Here is a 21,297-nt window from a genome sequence, read left to right on the forward strand (position 1 = left end):
TCGAGGTGCGGCCTCACCAGCGCCAAGTACAGGGGCAAGATCCCTTCCCTGTCCCTGCTGGCCACACTGTTCCTGATACAAGCCAGGATGCCATGGGCCTTCTTGGCCACCTGAGTACACTGCTGGCTCCTGTTCAGTTACAATACTCAGCCTATCAGTGTCCAGCTCTGTGACTGGCATCTCATCTGAACAGTGACAAATTAACACTAAATAATCAAAAGCAACAGAAAAATAATGGGAGATATTAGATTTCAAAATGATACATTTATTTTAACTAAACGAAGGACACAAGCTCCAATTAACTTAAAACTTTATATGGCATTATGGCAAACACAGGACCAGTATGCTCAGAGCACAGACAAATATTTTTAGACTTAAATTTATAACAACACGGGCTGAAATTCTTCAACCGAAAAGCAGAACTTGGAATACATACAAAAACCAGAATATGGGATTCCTCTTAATGAAATATACCCAATAATTTGATATAAACAATTTAAAAATATTTAAATACATGCTGAAGTAGCTAAAGTTTAAATTATTAGCAAGGTACATAGATATAAAGTTACAAGAATTATTTTGGAGTTGTATAAAAGATGTTACTTTTTCTCCCAGACAAAGCCTACATAAGTGTAAGGTGTCATCCTGTCAAGAGAATATTCTCTACCTGCATGCAGTCCTGCTGACAAACTACCTCTTAAATCAGCATTCTGGTACATAAAACTTGCAAGCAGATTTATTCTCACAGCATGCAGTCAGTGATGAAAACCTCAGTAAAAACCATCTTTTGAGCTAATGTGAAATGGAAACAAATTTTTCAATAAAATAGCTCTTTTAACCTGCTTGTTTAGAAGGGGAAAAATGACATCCTGCTTTACTTCTCAACCCTACTGCTAAACTGTTTTTTTTAAAAGACTTTTTATATGTTTTACACTTTTTCCTCTGAATAGTTTATAATCAAAACCTGATCTTATTTGAATCTGAAACAACCGTAACGGTCTCACTGATTACCTAACTCTGAGCTTAAAGGCTTTGCCTGTGTAAGTCACAAGGTTACCAAGATCTCACACATCCTTTAATTATTTAAACAAATATTTTACATTTCCCGATTAAATATTCATTCAGGAATAAGTCTGACTGTACACTTGAAAGTCATCCTTTCTCTGAAAGTACTGCAGCTTCTGGGTTTTTTTGGTCAACATGGAAGACAACAAAGCATGTTATCTGAAGCTAGTCTGCAAGTCACCGAGGTGCTGGAGTTGTCTGTAGTGCCTGGACAGATCTGCTCAGGAAGGCTCAAACATGAGTAAATGTGAATCACCGAGGGCTTCCTTATCTTTTTAACCTTGCAGAACATGTGTTGTTCAAGTCCAGCTTCCTGGGTTTGCTTACTTTCAACATCAGAAGGAAGATATTACCCATTAAAATGCTTTGCTATGGTTGATGTGTACGTCCTTGAAACGCTTTACATGACAGGGGAAAAACTGACATTTGTGATTGCCATTTAAATGTATTTTATGGAATCTGTTAAAATTTCACAATATGCCAAATTTTAAACAAATCCAAGAGCTAAAAATGTTCAATAAATCTATTGATTATTTTAATCAGGACATTCTTCATTTAAAAAAATTAGCTTTTTTTGGCTCCCTTATTTAATCGACAGAAAATTTAAGTGAACAGTAAACACAGAAAAAGAACAGCAAAGTGTCTTAAACTCCCCAATAGTACAATCAGATAATTTACTGTAAGGACAGTTAAAGCTCTGTAAAACTTTAATCTTTGAAAATAAGCTTTTTCTGCTACTTCCATTTTAAAAATCACATGCATTCAAGTTTTCATATTCCATGGAAGGTGGCAGACAATTTTAGAGTATCTTTATCATGTTTCAGGAATGTCAAATAAGACACTCCTTTCAATCTGAAGAAATGCAATTGTAAAACATTATCATACTTCAAAGCCCATTAATTCTAATTGTAAATTACATAATGTAAAACAAGTTTTTAAATAGTTTTTTTTTAAAATTAGTTTCGCTGTTGCATTCTCATCCAAGATAAGTTTTGGACTAAAGAAGGACCTAGTGAAGTCCTGTCTTCAAAATCTACAAACTGACTTTCATGCTGAAATCTCCAAGTTAATTTCAATCTACAAGGAAGAGAACAGCCCCTTTGTTTAGGGACATATTAACTACAAAGATCATACTGATTTCAAATTTCAGCTTTGTCATAGCAATTTTACACTTCAGATACAATTACCGTAATTCTCAGGAGGATCTTACTGTAAGCAGCTTTCTTTGCAAACTGTACAGAATATGAACTCAATACTTGAATTACACACTGACCCTTTTTCTAGAATTGTACTGTACATCTTACTGTACATCTTGCTTTGGAAACAACTAAATACAATGGTCCATCATGCAAGCCATGAGATTGTCAAAACTTCTTTTGTTCCACTAACTTCAAATAAGTTTTTACAAATAATTTAGTCAATCTAGATAAATACTGAACATGGAATTATGTTGAAATATGCTTGGGAGTCAACATTTTCTACAAAAAATATGCAACTATGACTAAAAGCATTAAGTACTAACTGCCCACCTCTATCACTGTGTACAGCACCACTGTAAGATGTGCTCCCTATAGTGTACATAAGATCAAGAACGTTCATGTATTTTAGAATACTAGGTGCAAAATAAAATTAAAATAGAAAAACAAACCACAACCCTGCTGGTTCAAGTCACACTGTGTATTTCATAACAGATTTTAAGAGTGGAAAAGAGTGGAAAATTCAGGCTACCAGGAATTATGGAACATCCCAGTGTTGGCATTTTAATTTTTAAACTTAAAAAAATTACTATTGAGGACAGACGCTAATGAGTAAACCTTGGCCTACTGTCAGTATTTAATTACACAGTTAAAGACAGCAACTATAAGCAATTAATTAGAAAGCCACTGATGTAATCAAAGCACTGGCAATACCAGACATGACTTGCTGACTGCACAGTAAGCAAGGCTACGAGATGAAAGTATTTATGTACTTTGACTATACCTGGTTAGTGATTTTATACCTGAGATGAAAATTGAGAGGTAAGAGAACTAGTTATGGTGTAAATAATTACCAGATGAAACAAACATGCAAAAATAATTGCATTTGTAAAAAATATATGCAAAAAGATCACTCCCCTTACAGTTATTTTCATTTTGCTATTTAGACGAACACTTTAACTCACTTTACTGTGTGACAGATTGTGTTCTGAAACTGTTTTAAAGGCTCCTGTGATTCCAATGCTTTAGTAATTCATGGAATTTTGAGTAGAAGCAACATCATCTACTCCCTAGTCTTAAGAAATTTAAGGCACCCATAAGAAGCAAACTTCATGGCAAGTTTCCATTCTAGGGAAAAATAAACCTGATTCTCCCTTCAAAAGAAAAAAAAAAAATAATGAATTCATAAAAGTAATTAGAATGCCACATTCTCTGTCAGTGAGGCAACAGCTTAGTGATACTTAGGTTAAATAAAACTCAATTTAAGGAGCTACTACAGAAGCCACAGAATCTTCACTAACAGGTTACAAAATGTGTAATATTGTGACAGAAGGGAAAATTTGTATTAAATTCTGAAGAAGCTAAAAGGTAGAGGCAGAGCAAGGCTGGGCCTCACATAATGATGAAAGAAAATAAATGAGAAACATTTTTCCATGATAGATACACTTAATTTATACAGCAAACTTGCAGGTTTAATGGATCACTGTACCACAACAATGAGTGCAAATACATGATTTTGTGGGCAGAAGCACTGCTAAAGAAGCATATTTTGTTTTCATCTGTATGGAATGAGAGTAAATTACTTCTCTGATGAACGGAAATTTCATTCCATATTGTCAGAAAACATATCTACGATTTATTACTAGAATCAGCTCAAAACACTTCCCATAATCACAAAGCTCAAGTAATATGTAGCTATTAGACACAGAGAGATATACAAGGTTTTGGTTACAGTTAGAATTAGCTTCAGATTCTGAAGCTTAATTCTTTACTTCCACAGCTTCTTTATCATGCTTTTCCTTTGCTTTCTCTTTTTCTTCCAGTTTTTCTTCTTTTTGAAGCAGTGCCATAATCTCAGCAACCTGACTGGTGCCAATATCAACATCTTCTTTGTCAATCAGTTCTACTACCTACATAAAATGAAATTGAGACAGCATTTACTTTTTACACGATTCAGGCACTTTCATATAATAAATTTTGTTAAGACAAAAAAAAAAAGTTCTCACGTTTAAGAAAAACAGCATTTTTTCTTATACGAAACACAAATTCAAAGCACAATCAGTGCCTCAAACATATCCAGAGTATTAAAAAAAAGCTAAAACTTATGATCTACAACTTTTGACCTCAGAACAAAGATTCACATTTTAAAACATAAGTAAAACACACCCATTTATTATCTGTTCCAATGGAAAGCTCAGATTCGGTACTTGCTGAAATGGTATTTAAGACAATACTTAATTTATAGGCTTAATTTTATCAAAAAGACCTACTGTACTAAATAGGCACAAATTTACAAAAACTTCTAAATAGAGGGGAGGAAGCCTTTCAGAAAACAAAATAAAAAAATATTTTAGCAGGTGATTCCAAATTCCTTTATATAGCTTTTTGTACAAATGTATTCTTGGCATAGCTCCTCAAGTTTCTAGAATTATTCTGCATTATATGCAGAATTCAGAGGTACATTTTACCTGTGTTGCTAAATGTACAATGTCTGTTTAGAGCAACAGGGAAGGTAATCACCACTGGGACAACATCAGTAGAGAGGAAAAATGTGTTTCAAAAGGCTGATACCGTATTTTCAGCCATAGTTTAAGTGCTATTTCTGTACTAAGTAGGAAAATTACTTGCAAGGAAGTAAGTTTCAGGACATCTCTAAATTTACCAAGTAAAAAAGAAATAAGAAAATCAAGGAGCAATGCAGGGAAAACCTGAGAATGTTCTGCAAAATGAGAAAACAGGCCAAACTGGGCCAAGAACATAGGTCATTTACAATGGACCTAAGGGACAACTGATGGTCTGATGTCTTTCAAGCACAGGAAATACAGGTCTCAGTTAAATATCTAATGTATACAAGTAGACAAGAGAAGCCATTATCTTGTGTTAACATAAAGTGTATCTATACACATTATGTCAAGACTTTGGCTAATAATAATATTTCTAAAGTAGTTGTTCTAACGCTCCTTCCCATCCTCCCTCCCATTCATAAGCAGCACAACAAAATTACCATATTTTACAAAACTTGACATAGGCATACAGGAAAACCTACAACTCTAAAAGTCAACATGAGTAACAGACACAGGATAAAGACTTTTTCCCCCCCTCTGACAAAAACACCATACAAATTTTGAAGATGCTAATATGTATTATAAGATCTATTTGCAACACATTATCAAAAACCTCACTGGCTTCAAGTAAAGACTCTTGCAAAAGACAGAAATATGAATTTAACCTGAAACAGGTCTAACATTTGAAGGATGCCTAGCCTTATTTTCTTTAAGTAGTCTATAGACTTACCTTAACAACATTATCTATATCAATTTTGCCATCCTTGTTTTCATCTAGTGCCTCTGCAATCCTAGTTAGCTTCTCCTCTGGAATCTTCTGAATTTGTTTCATTGCATTAATTAGCTCAGCAATACTGATGAGATTCTCCCTGAAGAGGAAGCACAATCTGTGCATGGCAAGCAGTTACTCCAAAGGAGTACAGTTGACAAAATATAGTACTGAAAGTCACTACATTGCAGGTCATTTGTAAAAGCATTAAAAACTATTTATTTATAATCCTGAACAGAATGCAAAAAGCAGAAATGAGTTGTTGATCAGCAAGCAGATTTCAAATTAATATCTTACCATTGATTATCAAGCTTTTGGTTTTCATGTGCTTTATTTCACGAATACAGGTATCCAGTAGCATTTGAAATAAATTTTAACACAGTTTTTGTGCTTCCCAAACTGTGTATCTAATGCCCTTGGCCCCCCGGCCCAATTTGCCAAAGATGCAGTGCCATGCACCTGTCATCCTTTCAGATTTAGAGAGGCTGGCCTACACAAAATTAATAAAAGTCACAGGAAAACAAAAGCTGGGAACTAATTGCTTTAGCAATTTAGCTGTTTTGTTAAAACAGGCTTCACTGCAGATATCAAGGAAGAGGCTTTGTAGAAGTAAGGACTAAACTTGGCATTGTGACTAGCAGATTTCAGATGTTTCCACTGTCTGCTTACTGATCTCAAAGCTGAAGTTGTCTGTCTTTTGCAGCCTAAAGCCTCTGCTTGCCTATGTAGTTTTGTTAGTTTGAAGAACCATCTTCCAGCACAGGTCAAGCTGAAATGCAGGAGACAGTGAATCCAACAAATACTAAACAGAAGGGCTTTACCAGTGTAGTCCCAGCTCCACATCTGGCCCTAACCTCTGGGCAGACTGACTTTTATTCAAGGAGCATTTCTCAAGCTGCCACTACATGTCCTGGACTTGTGTTATTTCTATAACTCTTGATGCACCAACTTGAAAGTTAAAAAACAAGCCTTTGACAATTAAGCAATATTTAAACTAGTAACTTTCAGCCATACGTAATCACCCACAAAATTATCCACAAAACCATCCATTGCATAAAGCATAATTACATTCAGTACAAGCAGATTCTATATTGTATTTTTAATTTAGAAATCCGGATGGCTTTGATCAACAATTCTCTATAGCACCATTTGTATGGCCACCTTAATCTTATTACACAAAATTTGAAACAAATGACTGTTTGCCCTGGGGGCTGGAAAAACGAAGTTCAGAAGCAACAAAAGCAGAATCTTTATTTCTGTTTAGGTTATGCTCTATGGGAGCTGGGAAGTTCTCTTAATGAATCACACAAAATGGTGCAATCATAAACTACATTAATACAGCATTCATAACCAGAAACTGTGAGAATTACAGCCACAGTTTTTAGGTATTTCAGTGCCTGTAATATGCAACATATGGCAGTTCAACATACAATTGCCTGAAAGACTCTCCAGCAACATTAAGAGCTGGAGAAGCATTGATAAATTAATTTGCAAGGAAACTATCACGGAAGATCTTTTTTTTTAAAAAAATCTGCAATTGTCTTACAGTTGAAAAAAAGCAAATTTTCTGCAAGGGACCAGGTAAAATTATCTCCTTACTTCCATTAGACCATTTCTCTCCAGAGACAGAATAGACGTTATTGCAATTTTTTTCCTCACTGACACCTTCAGTACTAAAGAACAAGCACGAATATGCTTACCATGCTGTTGCACACCTTTTCAATCGATGACACAGGGTGAACCTACTGCGTGAGGAGCATGAGTAAAGGCCACAATTTCACCTGCACCATCGTTAGTGCTACAGGCTTGAATAAGATGGTAAGATACTGCTTTGACTTTCAGAACCCTACCAGGACTCCTCAGCATGTGGGAAATTATATAGGCTTTTCTCCTTCCTCATTTCAACCATATTTAACACACCTTAGAAGGAGAAAGTCTACAGACAATTCTGACAATTTTAAAAATAAATTATCTTAACATGCTAAACAACAATTTATTTGCTAAATCTTTTCTAATCACACATCAGACAAAACAAGACTGATGATGAACAGTTAGAGACACATTCAGTGCTCTCAAGTCACTTACCCAGCAGGACTATCACCACCATCCAGCTTTATATCCACTGCCTTTTGATTTGTCTCCAATTCATTAATAATTTTGTCTATCCGACCAATCATTCGGTTCACCCTCTTGGTCAACCGCTTGCTTGCCTTTGACTCTTCCACTGACTCTTCCTGGCCGGTTTTAGAGAGCTCTTTTATCTCTTGCAAATCCTAAAAGAAAAGGTCAAGAGAGAGAAAAGCTTTTGTCGGTGTGAATGCTCAACAACAGACAGTACTGATTTCAACTAGCATTTCAAGACAGGAGCATTAGCAAACAAAATTCAAATGTATAAACTTAAAAAGGCAAACTGGAATATAGAACAATAAATATTAACACTTCTGCCTTTTTCATGCACCCCTTAAATGTGATTTTCGACATCTTTCATAACATTGGTAAGATTCATTTGACTCAACTTGGAAGTATTTGCAACACTGACATCTATGCTTGGTAAGAATGAACTGCAGCATGGAGCAGTTAACACCTGTTAGTCTAGTCACCCTGGGAATAAGACCAGGATCAGGATTCACATCTGGTGGGAACTACTCCAATGATTTTAACTAGGCTTTATAGACACGTTACACAAATGAGGCTCTGCATTGTCCCATACAAAGTTGATTCACCCAACTACCAACTACAGGCTAACAGACATGCAAGCAAGATAATATTTAAATTTGTGGAACATCTGCTAAAATGAAACATGAACAGAAATAAAAAAAGAACTTCCATGCCCCATTCTTCACCTCACTATACTCCTGGATATCACCCTTCAACTCCTCGAGCTCCTCCTTCTCCTTTGTTAGTGATTTTTTCTGTTCCTGCAGCTTGGTGCAAGCATCACTCAGCATGTCAATCTCCTCCTTAGTGATTTCCTCGCCCTGTAACAGAAAATATATACAAATTAGTAAGACACATTTGTGATTTTCCTCAACAATTTTGTGTCTTTTACCAGACAAGACAGTTATTATTTTTCCACGTTCAGAGTTAATAATTGTCATAGCCATTTTGAGTCTAATGCAAAGATCTGAAATGCTAAGGCAATTAATTAGTCTGCTATGGTACGTATTTTTTAAGTCCACTAGTAAAGCTAAGATGATTCATTATACAGATTTTGGCTATTTGAAATTCTGTACTTAATTGTCTCATTGAATAATGTTTTACTTCCTTCTTTCCTGGGTGAAAAATCCAAACAACTGAGAAACACTATGTACAGGAAAGATAAAAATGCAGAGCAAATTTCAGGAAGTTGAGCTGGAGCAAAGTTATCTTCAACAACCTTGATGAGAATGAAGACGAACATCCACAGTTTGTGAAGTTTACCTGTCTCTTGAAAAGCTGAGCCTAAAAATCTAACTTCCAACTGAATACTTAAAGACTTCAAGATGGTTCACTAAAAATTCTGAAATCCCTTAATACTAGCTACAGTTAGTATATTAATCTTACCCAGACACCAGCTTTTATTTTTAATGGCTAAACTCTGAACAGCCACGTAAGTATAGTAGAGAAAGACATGTGCTGCAAACAAGGCTGCCAGAAACACAGAGCAGAACGATGATATACTTCCAAGAAACGACTACAGAGCAGTTCACCAACTAGGCATCGAGCCCCTTCACCGACTCTGAAAGAGTTTCAGAGTACTGTTAAAACATAGGTATCAACCTCACTTCTGATTTTAATACAGTATCTATAGTTCACCTTGGGGGAAAAAAAAAAAAAAGCAACTCAGTTTGAAAATAAATTCTTCTGCATCAAATAAAATCAGTCTTCTTCAAGAAACTGGCAGTCTTACATTTCTCCTCTAAGGGGCAAGAATGTTTTCCATGGTGTTTAAAATCTTTGGAAGCATCTTTAGTGGACAGGCCAGACTGTAACCTCAGTTAAGAAATGTCACGTTATTTTTACAACCTGTTTTCTCCTATCAGTTAGGGCTGTTGAAGAAGCAGCCTGTGGCACGGTGTCATACATTCTAGCGGTGCTGGTGGCATGGCAGGCCACAATGCAAATGCTGCGCCACATGTGGCCCTGTAGGCTAGCTGCAACATCACACATCCTTGGTGTTGCCAAAGGAGATCACCCCAGCCTTGCCTGCCTCCCTCCCACAGCATTCCTCACGGCTGCACTACCATGCACCCAGCTACGCAGTCAGCCGAGTCAGGTAGCTCATCACACAACAATGCATGATTTCAACGTGGATTAGTTCCATTTTGTTATTACCACTAAAACCTTCTTGGCAGCATTCTAAAGTAAACAATGTTATAATAATGGCAGGTAGATAATGATGCTGTCCAGGAAAATTTTTTCTACTTAAAACAGCCATTTTAAATTATTGTTGTTATTCTGCAAAGTAACACTGGGACTGAGAAAAATCCTGACATCAAATTTCAGGAATAAAGTGCTCAACTACAAAAAACCCCTCAAGGTACAACTGACACATGAAAAAGCAGCACACGAGAGATGAAAGCAGGGACAGGTGACCCAGGAGGAATACAGAGACACTGTCTCAGCAGACATGGATGTGTTCAGGATAGCCAAAGCCCACCTGGAGTTAAATCTGGTAAAGGGTGTGAAGGGCAGCAAGAAGGGCTTCTACAAGTACACCAGGAGCAAAAGGACAAGAGAAAATGTGGGTCTGCTGCTGAATGGGACAAGGAATCTGCTGGAAAAGGACATGGAAAAGGCAGAGGTGGTCAATGTCTTCCTCAGTCTTTACTGATAAGACTGACCTTCAGGAATCCCAGGTCTTTGAGACCAAGGGGGAAGTCTGGAGTAAGGAAGATCTCCCATGAATGGAGGAGGATCAGGTTAGAGAACACAAACAAACTGAACACACACAGTCCATGAGACTTAATGGGATACAACCACAAGTGCTGAGGTGATATCATTGAGAGGCCACTCTCCATTATCTTTGGAAGGACATGGTCATCAGGGAAGATTCTCGAGGACTGGAAAAAAGCAGATATCACTCCTATCTTCAATAAGGGCAAGGAAGAGAATCTAGAAGCTACAGGCCAGCCAGCTAGCAAATGATTAAAACCAGCACACTCTGACTGTAACAAAGCATGCTAATCCTAGAAATTAACCTATTACTTTAACGGTGGTATAAATTACATTCAACAACATACTGGAGAAATAGTGAAAGATGCTACAAAGTTTTTATAGTACATAAACTGCCCATATCAGTTTAGAAGAGGAAGTCAATACAAATCTAGTACAATCTAGTCCAAAGCCAGTTCCTTACTTAAGCCTTTGGTCTCCGCTACACCCCTCAAAAGAAGGGAACACTCATCTTTACCTACTTGTGCCTTCTCCCTCCCCATGTGTTAGTTATACACAGATTAACTAACACAGATCCATTATGACTACAGCCAGTGCAAATGCCTACTCAAAAATAGGCATATTAGTTTCAGTAACACAGATAGCTGAAGGTGATACTCACAGATGTTTTGTGTTGATTTCGATTTCTTCATTGGTGCTTAAGAATGTGCAATCTACTAATTAGCTGGTTTTAGTTTACAGAATGTGGTGAGAGGGTTAAAACTGAAGGACAGCCAGGCAACTTACCACCCTTACATGAACATTTTGAATCTTTACATTAAGAATTATAAAAATGTACAGTTATGCAGATTACCTTAATGCCTTCCAATACTGGTGCTGTATCTTTCAGTGTCTCTGAGTGAACAGCGATATCTGCCCTTGCCAGTTCTTGTTCAGTATCCATAGCCGCCTGACTTTTTTTAACTTGCAGAGCAGCTGCTTCAAGATCTACTGTTGATTCCACCTCCTAGATTTGAAGACCGATAAAGTTTTAATTAGAACAAAGATAACATTATCTGTATTAGCATTAGTAAAGAATGGCAACTGTTTCTATTTTGAGAAGTCAAAGTTGACACAGACATTTTTATGAGAAGATAATGTTAAAACACTGCAACATAATGAGTGGTTTCACATAAAAAGCCCACTTGCACTTAATGAACTATGCCCATGAGCTCCTGTGGCTTAATTCACCAGTAAAGCATGTCAGCAGCTTTTGATCAGCAGCTTTTATAGTCAAGTACTATACAGTGACATTATCAGGTTAATGACAAATAGAAAGAGCCAAAGATAAGAACATTTAAAGTACAGGGTTGGGAAAATCAAAAACCAATTAAAACCACCACCTTTGCTAGAGGAATAAAAGGCTTCTCTTATTGCTCTAATTAAGAGGAAAAAGAAATCAAAGATATGTAAGACTGAGACCATCTTTTTTGTTTCACACTTGAACCCTTCTGTGTTGCAGTCTATTTTAATATTCTCCCACATCTTCCACGTGTGGATTTAAAGTCAGTTTCTTACAGGCAACACTCAGAGCAGAGGCAGTAACCCATAACATGCTAATTTTTATATCACTGACATTTATTTCTCAGTAGTTGAGAGCAGAATTTACCGTGGCTGCAACTTGAAGGGTTTCTTTGGCTTTCTCTGCAGCTTCAGACAATCTTTCCATCTCTTTTTCTTCATTTTCTTTTCTGATGGCTTCCTCTTCCTGAAGTGTTGCTTCCAGTCGTGCTTTGTTATCTACTTTTTCACCTTCAACTTCAGCCACTTTGACTTGAGCCTCTTTGGCCTAAAAATAACGTAAGAAGTCTATTAAGGTCTACATATGTGCGTGCATATGTATGTCCACATAATGTAAGAAGTTTATATATCCTTATTGAGGTAGGTAGTACAGGTATGCTAATTAATATAGTTAAACCCCTATTTTTGCATTTCTCAGAAAGAGATGATAGTCTTTTTTTTGAAAGTGAGAACTTTGCACCCTGAAGTCATACTTTCTTCATGCTCTTTCTCTCAAGACCACCGATAATCTACTCATATTATTTCTCTCTCTACAACATCAACATTATCATGTATTAATGTTTTTATATTGCCCAGAGCATAGATTGTTTATATAAGTAAAAAGTGTTTTCCAAGTCTTCTTATGCTATTACTGTCTACCATCATACAATGAAATATTGCCTTTTTATTTGCTTTATTCTCAGACACCTCCACATATTAGCCAACTTCTGTGTTTGAAGGTCACTTAAATAAACCTATCCCTGGTTTAGCTTTTCAAGGAAAGAAAGGAACCATGAAGAACATCTACTTCTCTGAACTGATTTTCAGTGAAACTGAAAGCTGGTTACAGACTATGGATATCAATACTTACAACACTCTCTGGTAGTGTCTGAAGTGTTGTTTTGAGTTGATCAGCTGGAGAAAGGGTATCTGGAAGGTACATGGCTCTGGATAAAATAAGCAATGAAGTAGGGATTTCCTGGTTCAGGTGCAGATCTAACCACTATAAAATGCAATACATAAAACAAATTTTCAACTTTTGGATTTTTTTCTTTTTACAGATCAAGTCAAGCATAAACAGAAAAGTACATATTAATTTTTTTACCACTACTTATCAGTCAATATTGTAGCATAGGAACTACAAGCTATAAGCAGCTAAGAATTACAGCAGTTGCACTGAAATATATGAAGTAGTACTTTGTTTGAAGAAGTATTTCAAGAAGTAATTGAATGGGTATTTGCAAAAGTGTGTTTCACATGCACCTTCCTCTAAACTAGGCAACATCAAAAGATAAACTGACCTACTTGCAGAAAAGTTCTTTTCAGAGTAATACATATAATTAACAAGACGAACTGCCAAAATCACAAACATATTCTGGATATGTTTAAGTCTAAGTATCTATTTGCATCATCAGAACATCATGCTCAGTCAAAAGCAGGAAACCCACTGCTACTACATATTTTAAAAAGCTTGTTAAGAAGACTGCTTTAGCCAAGCCTTTAATGAGAACAGAAGCAAAATGACTTATCAGAATCATACAAAAATCAGAGCTAGCAACTGAAGTTAGGTTTGTGTATTCAGTCTTGCAAAAACATACCTGTTTAAGCTGTTCCTTGAGACGCTCTTCTGTCACACCAAGAGCTCTCATACCTCTGGCACGACAAGCTGCCTGCAGTTCTTTAACAGTCAGGCTATCAACTCCTTCTTCAGCGATCAGCTGCACAAAGCACAAAATAAACTTTAATATGCAACAGCTCAAAACTGAAGAAGCATCATCAATGCATACCCAAAGTCCTTATTTTTACAACAGCCACTAGAGGCTGCTGTGATAACACAAAACAGACTTTGCTTTTTAAACAGTGAACATCATACTGTAGTCTGAACAGTTTCATAATGGCAATGTCAATCTCTCTCTAAATTAATATTTCTATCGCCTCCCTTACAAATTACAGTTTCATAGAAATGCTTTTCTTTGCAACATAATTACTTTCATTGCAATTAACGGTAGATGAAAAAAGGTCAGCTTTTCTTTACAAATAAGGACATTTCTGATTCTAAGCTCTTCAAGCCTCTTCTAAGTTAGCTTAAAAATAATTTAAAAAATTGTAAACAAAATAATTTAAAAAATTGTAAACAAAATAATTTAAAAAATTGTAAACAAAATAATTTAAAAAATTGTAAACAAAATAATTTAAAAAATTGTAAACAAAATAATTTAAAAAATTGTAAACAAAATAATTTTAAAAATTGTAAACAAAATAATTTTAAAAATTGTAAACAAAATAATTTTAAAAATTGTAAACAAAATAATTTTAAAAATTGTAAACAAAATAATTTTAAAAATTGTAAACAAAATAATTTTAAAAATTGTAAACAAAATAATTTTAAAAATTGTAAACAAAATAATTTTAAAAATTGTAAACAAAATAATTTTAAAAATTGTAAACAAAATAATTTTAAAAATTTAAACAAAATAATTTTAAAAATTTAAACAAAATAATTTTAAAAATTTAAACAAAATAATTTTAAAAATTTAAACAAAATAGGAAGATGCCTGGAAAGACGCATATATATCCACACAGACTCATTACTCTTACATGTCAGAATTATTAACCTGTGTATATTTAGAATGACTCACTTTGTCATCTGCTTTTATGCTTCTCAACCTCATAGTCAGCTGGAAGCGGAGAAAGTTATTTGTCCCAATTGACTGAAGTTCCAATAATTTACAAAGTGCCACCAACTGAGGTCTGGTTAGATTGTCCAGAGTCAACTCATCTTCAAACAGTTTAGAGAACCTTAAGATCTCCTCATTACTAGGTCTTTCACCAGTTTCCCTTATCTGTAAGAAAAAACAAACACACATAAAGCTTTGCAAGGCAAATGTTATGGTGGGGCATTATTCTGAAGAAAAATATTCTTCTGATTTATCAAGTACTTTGCATCAATTCTGGGATAGGAACTAGGCCAAAAGGAAGATATGAAAGAAATTTAATAAAAAACAAGTTATTCACTATAAAAGGCAAGTGAATTGATGGTGTTGATAGTTTAATCTTAAGTATATTATGCAATGTTGTTGGAAACTAACAAAACTGGAACTTAGACCTGCTCATTAGTGTACAGATGCATCTGAGTTGGCACTGCCATGAGACACCTCAAAAAAACCAAACAACAGAGCAAATAAATAGTCGCTACAGAAGTCACACTGGCAAGTATTCTTTCTGGTACCACACTTACTAAACATAAAATCACATCAAAAGCATCACCCTGTGAAGATAAAGTGAGAAGTATGTCCAGTAACAAAAATCTTACAACAGTGGTGTCACTATGAAACACAGATTTGGACATTTACCTACCTACATGCTTTCTACAACTACATTTGTCACAATGATGTTTTGCTTCCAGTTCCTAGCTGTTCTGTGGCATCTCAATGCAAATGCACTTAAACTTGAAGCTATTACAAAGTATAAACCACTATTTGGGAAAGGACTCTGCATGCTCCTTGATGGAAGGTTTTATGTAACTGCTTTTACAAATGCAAAGCTAAGCTTTTAAGTTATGTGTTGCCAAATGGCACTTTATAGTAATTAAATCCAAATACTGGAAGCAGAATTAGCAGTTCAAAGTAGAAAAAAAATCACTCAGTCTCATCAGGTCATAGTAAAACATCACCTGTATAAATGTTGATTTTTCTATTTTAAGTGTATCATCAAGGGCTTATTAGTGATATTACTGAATCCAAACCCTACAGAATTTAACAATGAAGTACTCTCAGTCACTTGACACCTTCAGTCTAAACAGTAAGTACATAGATATCCAAAAAACACTTTTCCTAACCCCTCTACATGTTTTTAAGCCTTGTAAAGGAAACAAAGTGACATCAAGTACAGTCTGAAAACCTAACATTACCTATACAGCCTGATTTATTATGCCTACCTGTTTTACTTGTCAACTCAAACCTTTTAGTGAACAGTTACTGCATAGAGGAAAAGATAAAAATTTGGAATACAAGATGGTCTTGAGCCCATTAACCTCCAGGATACTTGGTTTCTTTGCAACATAACCCAGAGAAATAAAGTTCAAAGGCCTTACTGTTCCACTTCACCACCTCCTTCATTACAGGAGACAAACCAGAACTTTAAACAATCCAGAAAGTATTTTCTTCCTTGTTTCAAGTTGAATTTTGGCAGAGCCAAACATATGTTTCTTGAGTACAAGCTGAAACTTTCTAGTACATCACTAACTACAAAGCGACACAGATAAACTCTGTAATTTTGCAGCAAACATCTTAAGCCTATCATCAATGGTTCTTGCCGAATCACACTTCACTGCAGAAGCAGCTATAAAAGAACAGCAAAAAGGTGGGAAATATTTAAGCTGCTTCTTCCTCTGTTATTTATTATCTAGTACAGTGTCTCCATGGCACAAATGAGAAATATATAGCTGTAAAAAGCACACCCACACATAAGAAATGTCGGGCTTGAAACTTTTTAGTCATCAAAAGAACTTGGGACTTCCTCCAGCAAATGTGGAGTGATACGTCATTTGTTTCCACAGAAATTAACTGCCAATTGTAAATTCTCAGCAGCAGTTCTTTCAGAAGAAAATTAAATGTTCCAAGCATGAAGCATAGCAGTGGCATGCTCCCAGAGTCTGCAGCAATAGTGCTTCCGCTACTAACTGCTGTAACTAACCATTGAAAATATTCTGCAGATGAAAAAGAACAGAAACAGATGATTGCATATAAGCTTCAAAGTACACGGACTTTGCAAGCAGATACCAACTGGCAAAACTTGCCAGTCTCATTATCTGAGGTAACCTATGCAGCACTATCAACATGATCTTATTACCCCACCCTTTAAAACTTTATTCTCAGCTCTGACAAGCAGAAAACAGTCAAACTAGCTGACAGGACTTGTAGAGCCCAGGTCTGAAATCCCCAGGATTATGAGCCTTTTTCTGTGCAAATACATACTCTCACCAAAGGAGTGTACTACATGCTTACTTTCAACAAAGCACCTGGGGCTGGCTGATAGCTCAATCTCTTATTCAACAGTCCCACAATTAAAAGAAATCACAAATGTGAGCAGCCTGAGATAAATCCTATCCTGAGAAGATTTAAGAAGATATTTTCCATCCCTCCAGGGAATATCTTACAGCTTTACCTAGAACTTGGTGAAAGGAAACACCCTCAAACCTAAAGGCCATCAACATAGGAGGCAGATATTTGACACTTAGTCTCTATGTCAGCAATTGTTTGTGAATAGAAAAATTTTGCACCAAACACAGAACTCCCAAAGCCCCAGATTATACCACATTCTAGTCAGCATCCAAAAGGATTTCACCAGTATACCAACTGTGCATTTAAAAACTGTTTTTATAAGCAGGATTAAATTTGACAAAAAAAATTTTACTTTTCCCCCATGTTAGTCAATTAGGACAGAACTCTTTTCACCCATTTTTTATACCTGATGTTCAAAAGAAAGAGTTTGAAAACTACATGAATAATCGCTGAACACATAATTTGTTAGAATTAACTTATTAACAAAATCAGAGAACAAGAAGTGAATGAGCAGAAATATACTGCTTCTAGAATATGAGTGAAAGTACCAGCTAGAATACCAAAGCTAAGAACATTAAAACTTCAGCACACTTAAGTATTACTCACAAAAAATAAATTTATCCTAAAAAAACTATTACATCCTGCTTCTTCAAATCTAACAGAAAAGGTATCTGATCATTACCATAAACCAAACAAAATAAGCTATTTTTTCGGTTGAAAGAGAAAATTTTCTTTTTTTATTTTTTACCTTTTGAAAGAATGTTGAAAAATCTTTTGTAACATTTCCTTTGGCTGCTTTATTTTTTAAGGCCATCTCCTCAATTGTGTCTTGAAGGAATTTAGCCAATTCAAGCTTTACTCTCAATTCTTTCTTCAATCTTTCCTCCTGTTAAAAAAACACATTTGGTTTTAAAAGTTCTTTCCAGGAATATGCATGCTAAACACCACTGCTGCCCTCAGTCAAGTTATGTGGAGTACTTCTGAACTTATGCTGTAACACGCACATCGCAAGAGACATTCACTCTTACCAAAGATCCCTGAATCACACTGAAAAATAGGTTGATGGTCTCAAAGCTCCATGAAGCATGAGATGCAATGGCAACAGTGAAGTGGCCTCACCTGCCAAAACTAACATGCACCCCCTGAATTAGTAACAAAAAAAAAAACAAAAACAAACACCACCACGAAACCAGCTGGTTTGGGTAATGCCTAACTCCTGTATCCAGCACAGAAACCTTTACACTACATCTCATCCAAACAAAGAGGAATTTATCACGGAACTGGAAATTAATGGTTACTTAGATCCAAGTATACAGTCGTGATTGATTATATCTGTAACTGACTGGGAGCTCACCTCATGTAAATCTTTTGTGCTCTAAAAGTGAAAACTTGGGGGGCTTTTTGTTGTGTCTTTATAAAGCTCTAAACAATTCCAAGAAAATTTAACTAAAAGCTTTAAACAAAACAATGCATAAGAAGCTATTTTAAATATTAAGTATACATACAAAAAACCTTGCATCATGAGTAAGAACTACAAATGTTAAAACAAAGTGTGCCTATTTTAACAAACTAGAAAAATAAAGTTTCATTGCTTTAATTTTTGCTTTGTACAAGTCATGCAAATGAGATGAGAATAGCAAAAAAGACAAGAGAAGCTTGCAGCCCTCATAGCTAAGCACCTCAACATATAAAAAGGAAACCAGGATGGCACTGGTTCATTATTATATGTTAACAGTAAGATCATCAAAACAACACAAAGAAAGTAAAAGCATTCCCTTAATACTAAAAAAAAAGAAATCTGATTCTTTTTTCCAATTTCTTTCTTTACCAAGGAAAGTTCTAATTTTTTCAAAGCATATTATTGGATTATAAGTTCAGATCTGCTTACCTTTTTAGACTTTGTCTCAAATGTAGAGGGAAGCATATTAGGGAACAACTTAAGAGCTACTGGAAGCAAAAATTCCATAAATGGGACAACAAGAAAAACTAGGAAAGGGACCAAGCGGAAAAGATCGGCACATATTCGAAGAAACTGGAAAGAAAAAAATATTGATAAGCAAATTTTTTATTTACTTTAAAAAATACTTGCTATGATCATCCACATTATCACTTAAGCTCACATATATATATATATTTGCTACAAAGGAAATTTAAAATAACACAGAAAAGGATGTGACAAAGTCAGGTTTTAGTATCTTTTTCTTCAAGTTGCTATATACTAGAGTGCCAGAGTTTCACCAGTTTTCAACACTATAGAAAGTATTTCAAAAGCCTCACTGTGTCTCAATAGGATTATTCAACAAGTATCTCATTTAAACCTCTTAAAAGCACCTGAAAACAGGAGGTGGTCATTTGTTGTCGTTAAAGCTGCTTAACTTCTTTTATTCATCTTTATTTGTGCTCCACCACTTCTTACATGCATGAGCTCCTATGGACTAAGTAATCAAGAATAAAATGGAAGATCCCTCCCCCTCTGCCTTATAACAATTGTAATGTACATTTAAATCCAGGGTAATGAGCCCAGCTTGGTAGATTCTCTTTTTTTAAATCACTGCTTTTCTAGAAAAGTAATCCTCTGAAGCAGGCCGATGCATCAGTTACCAAATTTTGAACTGCATAAAATAAATAGTCCTTCTGATTTCTGCACACCCACAAATGTATATACTAGGCTGTACAGTCTACAATCAAATCCTTCAGTACTTGTAGGAAGCTTAATAATTTGGTTTATATTGGGGAGTGCAGATCTTGCTTGACTCTACTTCATTTTACAAAGCAAATAACCAGTTACCGGGAATACTGTCAGTTCCTAAACCAGGACTGAAGGTCAGATGTACACTAGGACTGCTTTGCTAGAATATAAAATGAGTAAAACTTCAACCATAATTTTCTTAGCATAAAATGAGCCAAAATCTTAAATACTGTTTGAGGAATGCACAAACTACACAAATCCAGAGTTTGACATTTTTCTTTGTATATAAAAAACTCAGTTTCTCAGAAGGTATGCTTTGGTCCATTGTTTACAGACTCAAAGATATTTCCATTCATTCCAACAATAGAAGATAAACGACTACCAGGGAGTTCAAAAAGATGTAAGAAAGTTTGAAAGAAAATTTTAAAAATCAGAAGAACATTTTCCCTAAAAAAACCCTCAAGAATTTCTATGGAGTGCAGTACAGAGTTCCTAGCCAAGGTCTATTTTTAGACAGCACATGCAAATATTTGTACAAGGCAGAATCCATATCTAAGGAAGCAGTTTTACAACTGGATTAAGCTAACCTAATGCTAACCTGAGATAATGTATAAAAAGTCATGAACATGCACCAGCAGTCACAATGGGAAAGTATGCCACTGATTCAGCTAAAACTAACCCATGAATACACGTATAGATGAGCAAAAAAGGCTCAATAACAAACCAAACAGGCGGGGGGAGGTGTTGGAAAACTTGATTTAAGCACCAAGCAGGACTGGCCTTTTCTGCAGCAGCACTGTCCTGAATCAGTTTACATAAATCACAAAACTGCACCCTCCACTAACTCGAGGAAAACAACTTTGCACAGGAACCTAATACAATGGTGCATGATTACACACGCATTATTTGGCAGCACAGCATGAAAAACTTGTGACTACTCCATATCTGCTGCTGCAGTTTAGGTATCCCGCTTATCCCTCCTCTGCGGGGCTGAAGAGTTCCCAAAGCTGATACACTTGCCACAAGCTCCATAGTGTTTGCCATCTCACTTTCATGTACCAGCAATTGTACAAGCAGAATTTCGGAAATGACTTTTGGTTTACATAAGCAATAGCTCCCTAGCATTAGCCGTGCTGCAATTGCTTGTTAATGTGGTTAGATTGCTTGGATATCTTTCCATTATTGCCTCCAAAGAGGAAGGAAAGGGCAGGCAGAAATAACTCATTTGTCAGCCTGCATGAAGATAAAATTTCTCTAGGACTGTCAGTTCATATGCACTTTAATACATCTAAAGCAGTATGTACTGTAATTTGATTTTTTTTTTTTAAAGTTCAGGAGTAATTTTTGCAAAACTGTAGTTAATCTGGCATCAAAGTTGTAAGACTTCTTTAAATCAGTCAGTATACTAGAATTTAAGGCTGAACTGATAAAAAGTTAACCATGCTGAAACAAATTTAAAGTAAGGTTTAAAAAAAAAAAGCACATGTAAAGGGTTTTGTCCAGCTGTAGGCTGGTTTGCTTTCCACTGACCCTGGGT

At 35.5% G+C, this 21,297-nt stretch overlaps 1 protein-coding gene across 2 annotated transcripts in view; it reads right to left on the minus strand.

Moving 5' to 3' along the window:
- Positions 1-293: 293 nt before the first annotated feature.
- The window catches only part of LETM1 (leucine zipper and EF-hand containing transmembrane protein 1), a 31,029-nt gene continuing 10,025 nt past the window's right edge, over positions 294-21,297 (minus strand). Inside the window, exons 4-14 of one of the 2 annotated variants that reach the window (XM_074904390.1) lie at positions 18,960-19,103; positions 17,820-17,957; positions 14,648-14,851; positions 13,607-13,726; positions 12,880-13,011; positions 12,118-12,297; positions 11,323-11,475; positions 8,438-8,572; positions 7,680-7,867; positions 5,556-5,694; positions 294-4,171 (exon numbers count right to left, since the gene is read on the minus strand). In XM_074904390.1, coding sequence (XP_074760491.1) covers positions 4,022-4,171; positions 5,556-5,694; positions 7,680-7,867; positions 8,438-8,572; positions 11,323-11,475; positions 12,118-12,297; positions 12,880-13,011; positions 13,607-13,726; positions 14,648-14,851; positions 17,820-17,957; positions 18,960-19,103 — 1,683 coding nt within the window. In that variant the 3' untranslated portion in view covers positions 294-4,021. Of the gene's footprint in view, positions 4,172-5,555; positions 5,713-7,679; positions 7,868-8,437; positions 8,573-11,322; positions 11,476-12,117; positions 12,298-12,879; positions 13,012-13,606; positions 13,727-14,647; positions 14,852-17,819; positions 17,958-18,959; positions 19,104-21,297 lie in introns of both variants that reach the window. The other variant, XM_074904389.1, reaches the window with a different exon arrangement.

Source organism: Athene noctua, chromosome 4 (assembly GCF_965140245.1).
Source record: "Athene noctua chromosome 4, bAthNoc1.hap1.1, whole genome shotgun sequence".
In the NCBI taxonomy this organism is placed as follows: Eukaryota; Metazoa; Chordata; class Aves; order Strigiformes; family Strigidae; genus Athene; species Athene noctua.